At 36.2% G+C, this 15,500-nt stretch overlaps 1 protein-coding gene across 3 annotated transcripts in view; it reads left to right on the forward strand.

The window, feature by feature from the left end:
• The window catches only part of TTC17 (tetratricopeptide repeat domain 17), a 148,416-nt gene that overhangs the window by 21,301 nt on the left and 111,615 nt on the right, over positions 1-15,500 (forward strand). For all 3 annotated transcript variants that reach the window (XM_012001340.1, XM_012001341.1, XM_012001342.1), the window contains exon 2: positions 6,571-6,660. In XM_012001340.1, coding sequence (XP_011856730.1) covers positions 6,571-6,660 — 90 coding nt within the window. The remainder of the gene's footprint in view (positions 1-6,570; positions 6,661-15,500) is intronic.

Genomic DNA, 15,500 nt, shown 5'->3' on the forward strand with positions numbered 1-15,500 from the left:
CCATTCTCCTGCCTCAGCCTCCCAAGTAGCTGGAACTACAGGCACCTGCCAGCACGCCTGGCTAATTTTTTGTATTTTTAGTAGAGTTGGGGTTTCACTGTGTTAGCCAGGATGGTCTCGATCTCCTGACCTCATGATCTGCCCGCCTCGGCCTCCCAAAGTGCTGGGATTACAGGCATGAGCCACCGTGCCCGGCCCTGAAAGAAGCTTTTAACTACAGCTTTGAAAAATATTCCTGCCCAGAGTAAGTATGAATTTATATGGGCAAATTGAAAGAATGATAATTTCATTCATTTGAATATCAGACTATTTCGGGGGTATAGGTCTGGCTAGTAAAAATGTGATACTTTTATGGTAACGTTAAATCTTTTATAGAAGTAGGATTTTAAAATTAAAAGGAATTTTAGAAATAATTTGCTTGTGTCCCTTCAGTTTATAGATGAAGAAACAGAAGCCCAGGCAGGGAAGATGATCTGTTTAAATCCACACAGCTAGTCATAGACTGGTCAGATGCATATTTTGTTTCTGATCTCTGGTAGCTTAGCCACTTTACCTTTTTTTCCAAATAGTCATCAGTGAATGATAATGCTTTAGCAGGTGGAGTTGGTGTGTCTAATAAATATGGCAGAGTATCTAACAGACCCTGTCCTCAATCAATCAACAGTATATTAAATGCCTAACATATACCTGAAAGCAGTTACATACTGAGGGCAGAAAAAGAAATATATAAAAAATGTTTGTGGGAAAGGACTCCCTATTCAATAAATGGTGCTGGGATGACTGGCTAGCCATATGCAGAAGTATGAAACTATATCCCTACCTTTCACCATATACAGAAATTAACTCAAGATGGATTAAAGACTTAAATATAAGAAATAAAACTACAAAAATCCTAGCAGAAAACCCAGGAAATGTCATTCTGGACATAGGCCTGGGCAAAGAATTTATGACTAAGACCCCAAAAGCAATTGCAACAAACCAGAAATGGACAGTGGGACCTAATGAAACTAAAAAGCTTCTGCACAGCAAAACATCAACAGAGTAAAACTATAGAATGGGAGAAAATATTCTCAAACTGTGCACCCAACAAAGATCTGATATCCAGAATCTGTAAGGAACTTAATTCAACAAGCAAAAAACAACTCCATTAAAAAATGAGCAGATGACTTGAACAGGCACTTCTCAAAAGAAGACATACATGCAGCCAACAAATATGAAAAAATGCTCAACATCACTAATCACTAGAGAAGTGCAAATCAAAACCACAATAAGACACCATCTCACACCAGTCAGAATGACTATTATTAAAAAGAACAAAAAAAAAAAAAAAAAAAAGATGTTGGCAAGGCTATAGAGAAAATGGAAGGCTTATACACAGTTGATGGGAATGTAAATTAGTTCAGCCCCTGTGGAGATTTCTCAAAGAACTTAAAACAGAACTACCATTTGATCCAGCAGTTCCTGTACTGATTATATACCCAAAGAAAAATAAATCTTTCTACCATAAAGACATGTGTACTCCTATGTTCATCACAGTGCTGTTCACAATAACAGAGATATGGAATCAACCTAGGTGCCCATTAACCGTGGACTGAATAAAGAAAATGTGGTACATATACATCAAGGAGTACTATGCAGTGGGGAAAAAGAATGAAATTACGTCCTTTGCAATAACACGGATGTAACTAGAGGCCATTGTCCTAAGCAAATTAATGCATAAACAGAAAAGCACATACTGCATGTTCTAATAAGTCGGAGCTAAACATTGAGTACTCATAGTCATAAGGATGGGAACAGTAGATGCTGGGGACTACTAGAAGGTGAAGGGTTGAAAAACTGTAAGGTATTATGCTCACTACCTGGGTAGTGGGATCATTTATACACCAAACGTCAGTGACACAATTTACCCATTTAACATACGTGTACATGTACCCCCCAAACCTAAAATAAAAGTTGAAAAAAATAGATACCTATATGTAGCAAAAATTGGTACCTGGATTTTGAATGATTTATGTGTATTTAAATTTAAACCAGCTATGACTATGGCCAAAAATGTTTTGGAGAGACAGACATATAGTAATTAAATATAAACGCTATTACAGAAGTGTGTATAAAGTGCTATGGGAACTCAAGAGAAGGATGTCTTCACAAAAGAAATGTCATTTTGCTTTTGTGTACAGCACAAGGATAGAATTGCATTCCAGGTAGAGGAAGCAGTATGTGCAAAGGCACAGAGGCTCTTAAAAGAGCCACAGTAGTAATAAGATGACCTAGGCAGAGGGACATCAGTGAAAATTAGGTGGAAGTTTAGAAATAACACACCAATACTTTCTGTATTGTAAAGTTTTCATTGGACTGTTTAGGCAGATTCTAAGGGCTGCAGATACAGTTTGATTCAGGACTCAAATAGTATAACAAGGATCGCTTTTTCTGTTTCTGTTTCTTTGCTTCTTCATCCCCATTCTCAGGCCCCATGTAGATACAAGATGGCTAGTTACCAGTAGCTCAAAGTTCTGGATTAGAGTCTCTTTAGGACCAACTGACCTTACTGGAGTAGTATCTTAGAAATAATCACCATGACCAAGGGAAAGGAATTCTCTGACAAGGGCTTCCCATGTGGGGAAGGAAGCAAGTGGGGTGCTTTTGCCACAAGGAGGGACTTACGGATATTGCATAGCAGACACTACAAATACTCACTCAACAGAACCATTTCAGATTTTACATAGAGGCAAAATGTTGGCGGCTTTGGAGATTCTGATTTCTGTTTTGCTTCATATTATCTTAATATTTAAATAATTTTAATTCTGAATTAAAAATTTTAAATTATTTTGTCCCTAGTTTCTAACTTAAGGGGAAAACTTTTAAATGAGAATGGCATAATTTAAGATTATATTCATCAGTTTCCAACCGCTGTTTGGAGAAGAATGAGTTTCCCATGTTGTTTTCGTGTACTCAGATGAATACCATTTAAAAAACAGTAAAAGTGTGCAGTATATATGAAGAATAAGTTGCACATAAGAGCTTGAATTAATGTTACAACAGAAATGTTCAGTTTTCTGCCATAAAGAATAATTAAAAAGTGATTGACTCAAATTTGTTTTTGTAGGGCATCAAAAATGTTTATACTCTTAGATTGGTTAAAATGTTCACCCTTAATCTGATTTGGCAGTGAAATAATTACCCTCATATACTGAGTGATATTTCCATGTTACCATGTGAACTTACTGAATTTGTTGAGATAGGGCTCCAGATTGGAGGTATAGATATTAACCATATCTTGGTTAATTAATATAAAACATGAAAATAATTTGATAGGAGTAAAATATTTACTCATGTTATATATAATTGGATACATGTACAGGTTGAGTATTCCTAATCTGAAAATGCAGAATCCAAAATGCTCCAGTGAACTCAAAAAGTATCGGATTTTGGAGCATTTCGGATTTTGGATTTTCAGATAAGGAATATTCAACTTGTACTTACATAATGTATTAAAAGGAAAATGAAATTGAATTGCCTTATATGGCTTGTCATTTTCCTTATTATAATAAATTGCTACAGTAACAGTCAGATTTTGTTTACTTGGAACTCTTAGAGAATGAATCATTCTGAATAATGGAATTCCATGGAGTCTGATTTCCAGGTACTTGATCAGGTTTTCCCTGTAGTTTAAATTTTTCTCTAAAATACTTTTTCATGATTTCTTCACCTCCTGAAAGTTAAGTGAAAATTATTCTAATTTTTCTTTACAATTAGGTTATTGTTTGCATCATTTATTGTGCTGTGCAGCAATGGAAGTTTGTAGGGTTGTTTATCCTTTGTGAAAAAGCCATAAAGTGCTTTGAGATCTTGTGTGTTCATTATGTCCTTTTTAACCTGCCTCTCTCTAATTCCTGTCTCTTTTTTGCTTCTGGGCTTATAGCGCCTCTTTTCAATGCTAAAGACTTTGAATGGCATATTACCATTCTTTTACAGGTTGTATATAACACAGGAGTACATAGACTCTAAACATCGACTCATAGTGGGCCTGGCTTATAAACATTTATTGGTTGAATGGATGTTGTAACATGGCCATGGCATTGCTTAAAAATGGGGATGTGTTCTGAGAAATGTATCAGGTGATTTCAGCCTTGTGCAAACATCATAGAGTATACTTACACACACCTAAATGGTACAGCCTACTACACACCTAGGCTACAAACTTATACAGCATGTTATGGTACTGTAGGCAGTTGTAACACAATGGTAAGTATTTGTGTATCTAAACATAGAAAAGGCACAGTAAAAATACAGTATTAGGTTGGGCGCCATGGCTCATGCCTATAATCCCAGGACTTTGGGGGCCGAGGCAGGCGAATCGCAAGATCAGGAGTTCGAGACCAGGCTGGCCAACATGGTGAAACTCCATCTGTACTAAAAATACAAAAACTTAGCTGGGCGTAGTGGCGGATGCCTGTAATCCCAGCTACTCGGGAGGCTAAGGCAGGAGAATCGCTTGAACCAGGGAGGCTTGCAGTGAGTCGAGATCACACCACTGCACTCCAGCCCAGGAAACAGAGTGAGACTCCATCTCAAAAACAAAAACAAAAAAACAACAACAACAACAAAAAAAAAACACCAGTATTATAATCTCATGATCTCATGGGACCACCATCACATACGCAGTCTGCCATTGACTGAAATGTTATTTGGCATGTAACTGTATTTACAAAGTTGTCAAACATACTCTGATAATCTTCTAAGGAGGAGAAGTATTTGAGAGGTGAGAAATTCACATTAACATTTTCCAAAGACAGTTATCATACATCTTAAAATTTAAGAACTTGAAAGTACCTCAGAAAACATGTATGTCAGGCTGTAAGTCTTCTGCAGTCAACCTTTGTCTGGCAAAGATCTTTGCCATTTTCTGTCACCTCAAAAAGAGAAACACAGCCGTCAGTGAACTCCCTTCCTTCTGCTAATACTTTTATCTTTATGCCTCCTCTGTATCTTTGCTGAACTAAAAGCTTCAAGGAAATGATAAGTACTTCCTCACAATTGAATGTTGACCAGACCCATGCTATTCAAATATTGTAAAACTTTGTTATCTAGTAACTTTTTAATCTAAAACTAAGTTATGCTTTAAATAGTTCTTTCAATCTTCATTTATCTCATTTTTTCTTTCTTGCAATTCTTCACATATCAGGTAAACAGACTAGTTAGGCATTTTGTTTTTTGGTTTTGTTTTATTTTGTTTTTTGTTCTTTTGAGACAGTCTCGCTCTGTTCCAGGCTGAAGTGCATTGGCACAATCTCAGCTTACTGCAGCCTCCACCTCCCAGGTTCAAGCGATTCTCCTACCTCAGCCTCCCGAATAGCTGGGACTACAGTCCTGCGCCACCATGCCAGCTAATTTTTATATTTTTGATAGAGATGAGGTTTCTCCGTGTTGGCCAGGCTGGTCTCCAACTTTTGAGTCTCAAACTTTTGACCTCAGGTGATCCACCTGCCTTGGCCTACCAAAGTGCTGGGATTACAGGCGTGAGCCACCACGCTCAGCCTGGGTTAGGCATTTTGGAATGGGACTGTCACACTTCCACAGGTCCTTCCCTCCCCCAATTTTGTTTTTTCTAAAAGTCTCATTTAAAAATACCTGTAGAGTCATGTACTAAATAGCTATCTCTTGATGTCTGGACAGAGTTGTAAATTAAGCACCTTCTCCTGCTTCCTTATGTGAAGCTCTCATACTCTGGTCACTGGCAGTAGCTTTAACATTTTTTCTGTATCCCATTCCTTTGGACAGTGGGTCTCTCTGTCACTTTATTGATTGACTTAGGTTGTTTCTAATTTTACTTTTGCAGCTACAAATATTGTAGTGAGCATCCTTATGTATATCCTTGCCTACTTATTGAACAATGTCTGTAGGATAGTTTCCTAGACTTTGTTTTGCTCAAAGGTTATGCACTTGTAACATTTTGATATATTTTGTCAAATGACACTCCAAACAATGAGAACACATTTATAAGCCAGCTACCAGTATATGAGTGTTCATTTTTTCTACAGCTTCAACATAATTGTTTGATTTGTTGATCCAGATAACATGAGCAATAAGTAATAAATCTCAAGGTTATTTTCTATTATCTTTGATTTATGACTTCTACAAATAGCTTTCAAAAAGAGGTGCATTTAATATTTTCCTTTTATCACTTCCAAGCCTATTCAGATATGAAATGTGCTATCAAAACAAGACAATTCATTTTTTATTATTACAGGCATGAAACATCATTTAAGGAAGTTACTTTATCAATCATTGCCAAATACTTCTTTACTATTACATCACCTGTCAAGTCAGGATATGTACTTTGAATGCTTTTTCTTCCAAGTTGGAGTTTACAGGACAACTGTTGAACTTGTCATTTCCTTTGCTAACATTTACATGTGATCACTTTGAAATACTCCTTGAGTTTTGCTGAGCAATAACACTGATTACAATGGTGAATGAACAGTAATTTAAAGCATATTAAAGGAGACTTTGTTAATCCAAACAAGCATTAATGAATCTGAGCTTTGTTTATTTATTGCTTGCTTGCAGGTGGATTCACCAATGAACTTGAAGCATCCTCATGACCTAGTCATATTAATGAGACAAGAAACAACAGTTAACTACCTCAAAGAATTAGAGGTGAGGCAACTGGGCACATGCGATGGCAGCTGAAGCTTGCTGCATTTCACAGGAGCCATTGTGTTCAAAGAAAAGCTAAAGCATATTATTTTTTAAGTCTGATTCTTCTAACTTTTGCAGGAATATACTACCTGCAATTTTTTAAAAATCATTTTATCAAAGTGATATTTGAGCAATAGTGAAAAAAACAGACTACTCTAGCCTGGGTATGTGCCTGACTCTTAAAACTCATTTATCTTTGAACAGAGTTTCCATGTTTTTAAGTTTTTTCATCAAATATGAAAATGATACAATCTCTGAAGATATTCCTAGAATAATTTGGGTAAAATCTGAAAGAAAGAAAGAAACATTTTAATAGCCTAAAAATGTAATTATTGTTTATTCCCAGGTAGTGAAAACTAATATCTTCCTATTATGTCTTCTTATGGTTGACGTGAAAAACATTAACCACCTTGTACCTTGAAAGCTCGAACCTTACTAGTGCTAATAAAATCTGACCTCTTTTTAAAAATAAACATCAGTTTTGTTTTTCTCTAACATGTTTCCATAAATTGATTTTTGCTTAATAGCAAAGAGTATTTGTTATTTGAAAATCTAGGGTTTTTTTCCTCGTGAAATCTTTGCTTAAAAGTTACAGTGTAAATTGAATCTAAATTGTAAAGAAACTGTAAGTTGTAGAAACATTAAATCAAATTGCAAAATGAGAAAAAAAACTTGAGAATAATAAAAGTAGTAAGAGTAGAATCAGAGTATTTCACAACTACAAGGAATCATAAGATCCTAATTTTAGAGGCAAGAAAACAAGTAGACCTGAAGACACTGAATTGTGTGACTTCATAAAGCAAGATATGGCAGAACCAGAAACAAAAACTGTATCTCTTGACTTTAAAAGCTGGCATATCTGGTTTTTTGTTATTGTTGTTTTTTGAGACGAAGTTTCACTCTTGTCACCCAGGCTGGAGTGCAGTGGCACAATCTTGGCTCGCTGCAACCTCCACCTCCCAGGTTCAAGCGATTCTCCTGCCTCAGCCTCCTGAGTAGCTGGAATTACAGGCACCTGCCACCACACCCAGCTCATATTTGTACTTTTAGTAGAGACGAGTTTCGCCATGTTGGCCAGGCTGGTCTCAAACTCCTGACCTCAGGTGATTCACCTGCCTCGGCCTCCCAAAGTGCTGAGATTACAGGCGTGAGTCACCGCACCCAGCCAAAAGCTGGCATACCTGGTAAACTAAGTTGGCTTGTATTTTCTTGTTATGTAGAAGTCCTGAATTTCATTTACATATATTTAGACTAGTGTATTTATCAATATACGTATGTCTACAAATAGTTATAAATATGTACTTTTAAAAAATCTGTGAATTAAGAGAGAAAAGTAGCACACGTTAACCAGCTCTGCCTAGGTAGAAGTATATTTAGAGTATTTCAAGAACTTGAATACCTCAACATTGTAAAATAGTTTCTCACCTTGTACACACTGGTTTTATCACTTGTAAATTTGGAAATGTTGATTTTTGTCAATACTAGGAATTAGACAGTAGGTATCCTTATAGTGCTTCATGCTTGGAAGCATGATCTATTTTTATTTAAACCCAGTGTTCAGAAAGATGCAATGGTGCAGAAAATCTGTGTTGTTGTTTTTTTTTCAGGTATATAGGCACATTATATATGTTTATTGCTATTTTGGGAGGCTGTATTATATAAAGAGAAAGAGATTTAAATTAGAGGATATATAGGAAGAAAGTGCCATTTCTTAAGTCAGTGAAAATGAAATGAAAAATACTGACTCCAACAATTTTTGGTTAAGGTAGTGTAGAAGTTTGTACTTAGTAAACTTCTATTTTTGTTTATACTGATACTAAGTATAAACTTCTATTTTTGTTTATACTTATACTCTGAAGGTTCTGCTTCATATGCATAGCAATGACAGGTAAAATATAAAAATAGAAACCAAAATAAAATGTGGGCAGGCTTGAAAGTAGTATAAGCATCTCCATAAACCAGAAATGAGGAGAAGCACTAAATTGGGAATCTGACCAAAGCTACCGACCTGTTGGGCTCCAAGGCCAGGAGCAGGCTGTAGTATCTGATATTCAGCACTGTGGGGTTAAGGGAGCTGACAATATTCCATGCAAGATGTAGGAATAGAACGAGGCTTACTGCTTGAAGACTGGAATGAAGCCATTCTGCTCATAGAAAGAGCCTGGCAAACAACAACAACAACAACAAAAGAAAACATATCAAAAACAGAAAGACTAATGCTGATGACCAAAAAAAGGAACTGAATCATCCAATAGTTCAATAATTACATCTTCAATTTCCTGAATATCATTTTAGGGTAGAATATTTGCAATAGGAACTTGAAACCAAAATTGAAAGGTCTGATTCTGAACTTGGTAACTGGATAGAACCTGGAAACAGCCACAAGACTATGAGACCTAGATGATGGTCATGGAGTGATTGCAAAGAAGGGGATGAGACAGAGGGTGTGAAGAAATACTCCAGGGTTTCTGACTTGAGTGATTGCAAGATTGAAGTTGATGTTAGCTGAGATAAAGAAGACTGAAAGAGGTACAAGATTGGGGAGGAGTTTGGCTTTGAAATGTTAACGTTTGAATTGCCTGTCAGGCATTCAAGAATGGACATCACGTGGGCAGTTGGTTCTTCTAGTGCAAACTCAAGGGGAAAGATTCAGGCTGAAGATAGAAAATTATTAGTCATTGACAGATAGACTTAAAGCTATGAGACTAGATAAAACAGTTTATCTACCAAGTAGTGACAACTGTATGAACATCTTAGGTAACAGAGGACAGGGATAAGAGGAAGGATAAGGGAAAATCAATTCTACTGAAATTTTATATTCTTTTAAACTATCATTTAAAAATGCGGGCAAAGTAAAGATAATTTCTGACGTACAAAGGCAGTACTAACCACAGACTCTCACTTTAGTTGAAAAAATATTAAGGATGTTTTCTGCAAGAAGAAAAGTAAACCTATTGGAAGTTCATATAATGTATGATAGTAAGTTAAAAACATTGATGAAAAAATTGCTAAATTTACTTATTATGCTCTCTGAGGTCAAACTAGATAAAATTAATAATATGCAATTGGGTTGGAGCATGTTCAGTGATTAAAGCATGTTAGATTGTTTTGTCATGTTCAAAAGATAAAAATAACTGAATAAATTAATATGCTATGGGAAAATTTATTGGCAAATATATTAAAAACTTAAGAATGTTGCTTGCTACTTTGTAAGTAGTCTTACCAAAAAATAAACCACAATATAATTTGTTATTCAGTGTAATTGGTTTCCTTTGTCATTCTATCTCTTACATTTTATATATTTAAAAGATTATTCTGAAAACAGATTTATAGGCTTCATCAGACTGCCAAAGAAGTCCATGACACAAAAAGATTATTACTCTAGATCCTGCTGTCAATATTCAGGAAATACAGAAAATAGGGGAACATATTCAGTGAACCTTGAGGACCTAGTCAGCAAATTCCCCTAGAATGGCAAACTCTATGGAACAAACAATCCAATTTCCTTTTTTTTTTTCCTTTTTTTTTTTTTTTTTTTTGAGACAGGGTCTTGCTCTGTCACGTAGGCTGGAGCGCAGTGGCGTGAACACGGCTCACTGCAGCCTCAACTTCCTGGTTGTCTTCCTCATGCTGTCTTCCTACCTCAGCCTCCTGTGTAGCTGGGACCACAGGTGTGCACAATGCCCAGCTATTTTTTTTATTTTTTGTACAGACAGGGTCTCACTTTGTTGCCTAGGCTGGTTTCGAACTCCTGGGCTCAAGCAGTCCTCCCAACTTAGGCTTCCAAAGTGCTGGGATTATAGGCATGAGCCACCATGTCTGGCCCCAGTTTCTTTAACACATAAATTACAAGGGAGTGGGGAGAAAAAGTATCCAGTAGATTAAAAGAGATGTAAGAGACAAATCACCCAATTGCAGTGTGTATGGACTATATTGAATTCTGATTCAAACGAACTGTATTTTTATTTATTTATTTATTTATTTTTTATTTTTGAGATGGAGTCTCGCTCTTGTCGCCCAGGCTAAAGTGCAGTGGCACGATCTCGGCTCACTGCAAACTCCACCTCCGGGGTTCACACCATTCTCCTGCCTCAGCCTCTCGAGTAGCTGGGACTACAGGCACCCACCATCACGCCCAGCTAATTTTTTTATATTTTTAGTAGAGACGGGGTTTCACCGTGTTGACCAGGATGGTCTTGAACTCCTGAGCTGAGGTGATCTGCCTGCCTCGGCCTCCCAAAGTGCTGGGATTACAGGTGGGAGCCATCGTGCCTGGCCTCAAACTATATTTTTAAAAGAGAAGAAACAATTGGGAATTTGAATGCAGACTGGATATTTGATATTAAGGAATTACTGTTTTTTACATGTGATCGTGGTGTGGTGGTTTTATTTTTTTACAAAAGAGGCTTTTCTTTTCAAAACATACTGAAATATTTAGTGATGAAAACCAAAAACAAAAAACCCAGGAGACAAGCACTAAAATAATAGACATGCAGGCCAGGTGTGGTGGGCCACACCTGTAATCCTAGCACTTTGGGAGGCTAAGGCAGGAGGATCACTTGAGACTAGGAATTTAAGACGCTGTCTCTACAAAATAATTTTGAAATTAGCCAGGCATGGTGGCAGGCACCTGGAGTCCTAGCTACTGGGGAGGCTGAGGCAGGAGAATTGCATGAGTCCAGAAGTTTGAGCTTACAGTGAGCTATGATAGTACCACTGCACTCCAGCATGAGTGACAGAATGAGACCCTGTCTCAAAAAAAAAAAAAAAAAAAAAAAAGGTAAATCTATAGTTACCAAACTTACAAATAAAAAAGAGGATATAGGAGGAGAGGAGAGAACGTAGAAAAAGTATCTTCTATACAAATGCTAAGCAAAAGAAAGCTGATATGGATGTATTTATACAAGTTCACAGTTCCTTATTTGAAATCATTGAGGCTCTATGTGTTTAAGAATATGGTTTTTTGTTTTGGTTGTTTAATTTTAGAAATGTTAGGCCAGGCACAATGGCACACGCCTGTAATCCCAGCACTCTAGGAGGCCGAGGCGGGCAGATTGCTTGAGCCCTGGAGTTCGAGACCAACCTGGGCAGCATGGAGAAATGCTGTTTCTACCAAAAATAGAAAAATTAGCCAGCGTGGTGGTGTGCGCCTATAGTCCCAGCTACTTGGGAGGCTGAGGTGGGAGGATCACCTGAGCCCAGGACATGGAGGTTGGAGTGAGCTGAGATTGCACCACACCACAGTACTTCAGCAGCCTGGGTCACATACCAAAACCAGGTCTCAAAAAAAAAAAAAAAAAGAAAAGAAATGTGATAGGCACAAATATTTTATATTACATTCTACTTCTCTCAGGGCTGTTTCAAAGTCTATAATCAGATACATTAATATTTCTTTAGTGACATGTATGACCATGCGTGTTAAGAGTATAAAGACTGTAAAATGGCTTTCCATCAGGTTTTGTTGCCATGTGAATTTTAATGCAAAAAAATTTTTTAAAGCTTTAGGTTTTCAGAATTTTAGATTTACAATGATAAAGAACAGTGGGCCTGTCTCAGACAAAGTAAGAGCCTAAAATAATTAATAGACAGATACTACATATTAACAACCTACCACAAAATATAATATCATATACTTGTGTGTACCTAACAACTCGGCCTCATGGATGTGAGTATGTTTATATCAAGACAGCAGAAACTGACAGAATTACATGAAAAGTCAGCCAGAGGAAGCAACTTTAGCAGATTTTTGTCAGAAACTGGTAAGTCCAACAAAAATAAGATACAGGAAGTAACACCTTTGGATCTCTGTATAAATCTATACATAGATGTATACAGCGAGACATAGAAAAAGATATAGAGGGAGCGAGTATGCCCTAAATTGAACAAAGAGAACATACAGTGTTTTCAATGTAGAATATTTACCAGAATTGACCACTACCAGGATATAAGGGAAGTGATTTACAAAGTTTTGTTATCATGCATAATATGTTCTCTGATCACAGTACAATTAAGTTAAAAGAAATAAAATACACATGCCCAGGAAAAAGGAGAGAAAACACAAATTTTGAAAATCTTGAAGGCATTCTTAAATCACCCATGGTTTAAAGAGAAAAATCACAAAACTTTAGACTACGGTGAGAACACTTCATTTCAAAAATCCTGAAATGAAGCTTAGATATATTTAGAGATGAATTTATAGAAAAATGCATTTATTAAAATAAATGGCACAGTGACTCACATTTGTAATCCCAGCTACTTGGGAGGCTGAAGCCGGAAGATTGCTTGAGCCCAGGAGTTTGAGTCTAGACAGGACAGCCATAGCGAGAGCTTGTCTTTTAAAAAAAAAAAAAAAAAAGACTGAAAAGAAATGAGTTAAATATTCAACATGAGTTAGAAAACATAATAAACCAATTAACTAAACTAATATAAATATGGAAATAATAACATAAGAAATTAAACAGTCTCAAGAAAACAGTATTTACTTAAAAAATAAAAAGACCAAACTCTAGCAGCAAGACTTATCAGAAAAAAAGAGAAATGACAGAAAAAAAGAAATGTTAGTGATGAAAAAGCAGATATAAGATAAAGATTTTTAAAACTTAAGACATAATTATTAATACTATAAAAACTCTAGATCAATAAATTTGAAAGCTTAGGTATAATGTAAGATTTTAGAAAACGATGAAATTTAAAAACTGATTGAATAAATGGGTACAGGATAGACTCTTTATAAATGATATTAGGAAACTGTCCATGTGGGAAAAAAATACCTTTCAATGTACAAAAAAAAAAATTTCCTATACGGTTTAAAAATCTAAGTATGAAAAGTGAAACTTTTTACTAAAAAAAAAAAATTGATAGTCATACATTGCTTAATGACAAGAATATGCTCTGAGAAATGTGTTGTTAGGGGATTTCACCATTGTGGGAACATCATAGAGTGTACTTACACAAACCTAGGTGATATAGCCTACTATACAGTCACCTATGCTATATTGTATAGACTCCTAGTCTACAGAACTGTATAACAAGTGTACAGAACTGTATAACATGTTACTGTACTGAATACTGTAGACAGTTGTAACATAATGGTAAGTATTTGTATATCTAAGCATAAAAAAGGTACAGTAAAAATGTGGTATTGTAATCTAATGAGACCACCACTGGGGTCTGTTGTTAACCAAAAACATCTTTATGTGGTACTTGACTGTAATTGATTGATGTAATTACGATCTCAGGTTTGGGAAGGATTTCTTAAATAAAACAGAGTACAAACCATTAAGAAAACAGTTGATAAAGTTGCCCACTTTATAATTAAAAGTTTTTCTTCAAATGATAAAAGATAAGCTACAGACTAAAAGCCGATACTTGCCATGCATATAACTCATAGAGGATGAGTTTATAGAATTACTTTTTCCATAAATTTCTACAGATTAATTTCTTATTTATTTATTTATTTGTTTATTGTGAGACAGGGTCTCATTCTTGCCCCAGCTGGAATGCAGGTAGGATGATCATTGCTCACTGTAACCTCATTGCCTGGGCTCAAGCAGTCCTCCTACCTCAGCTTCTCCAGTAGCTAGGACTACAGGCGAGCACCACCACTACGCTTGGCTAACTTTTTATTTGTTTCGTAGAGATGGGGTCTCGCAGTATTGCCTGGCTGGTTTCAAACTCCTGAACTCAAGTGATCCTCTAGCCTTGGACTCCCAAAATGTTAAGATTATAGGCACAAGCCACCACGCCATTCCTACACATCAGTTTTTTAAAAAAGAAAACCTATTGGGGAAAAAAAATGAGCAAACTTGAACAGCCAATTCACAAAATATCTCATAAACATATGAAAATATGTTCAATCTTATTAAATATTATTCTATTAGTTGATATAGTCCATATTTTATAGTGTATTAGTCAACTTGTGCATTGGCAACAAATAGCCACAGAACCTCAGTGCTGTTCTTATGAAGGAAAGTGAAGGCTCAAGGAAGAACAACCAAATAATATAAGCCTGGTTAAAGTTTCTACTGAGAAGTGATATACACCATCTCTACTCACATTCCATTGGCCAAAGCAAGTCATGTGGTCATGCCTTGAAGTCAGTAGGGCAGGATAGCATATCTCCATGAAAAGTGTGGAGGGAATAATTGGAAACAGATCATAGGCTCTGTCCCCATTAATAACCCCAAAATCTTAATGGCATAAAACAATAAGGCCATGCTAAATGATCATTTGGGGCTCTGTTGGGGATCTGTACCATGTCACTGTGATCCATAAGCCAGGACCTAGGCCGACAGAGTAGCCACTGTAATATTGGCATTCTCAGTAGCTGAGGGAGAAAGAAAGAACATGGTGAAGCATACACTAACTCTATAAAAGCTTTCCTGTAAAAGGGTCACATGGGACTTATGTTACATTGGCCAAAGCAAGTCATATTGCCCAAGCCTGAGTCTGGCAAAACAGTGATGTATCACCTTGTAAGGAGGGGCAGGATTTTAGTGAATAGTAATACAGTCTATCACAATAACATAGTCTACTACCATAATAAATATAACAAAATAATGTTTCATACCTATTAGATTGGCATAAGTTTAAAAGTATGACAAAACCAAACATTGGTAAGATTCTGGGGATATAGGTGTTATGATCTACTGGGAGAATTCTAATAGTTATAACCACTGTGAAAAGCAGATTGACACATCTGCATAAAACTGAAAATGTGTGCATCCATATGACCCCATATTTCTGCCCTTGCTAGAATTTTTCACATGTGTACAAGGAGACATAAGAATATTGTAGCA

This window comes from Mandrillus leucophaeus, unplaced genomic scaffold (assembly GCF_000951045.1).
Source record: "Mandrillus leucophaeus isolate KB7577 unplaced genomic scaffold, Mleu.le_1.0 Scaffold66, whole genome shotgun sequence".
Classification (NCBI taxonomy): Eukaryota; Metazoa; Chordata; class Mammalia; order Primates; family Cercopithecidae; genus Mandrillus; species Mandrillus leucophaeus.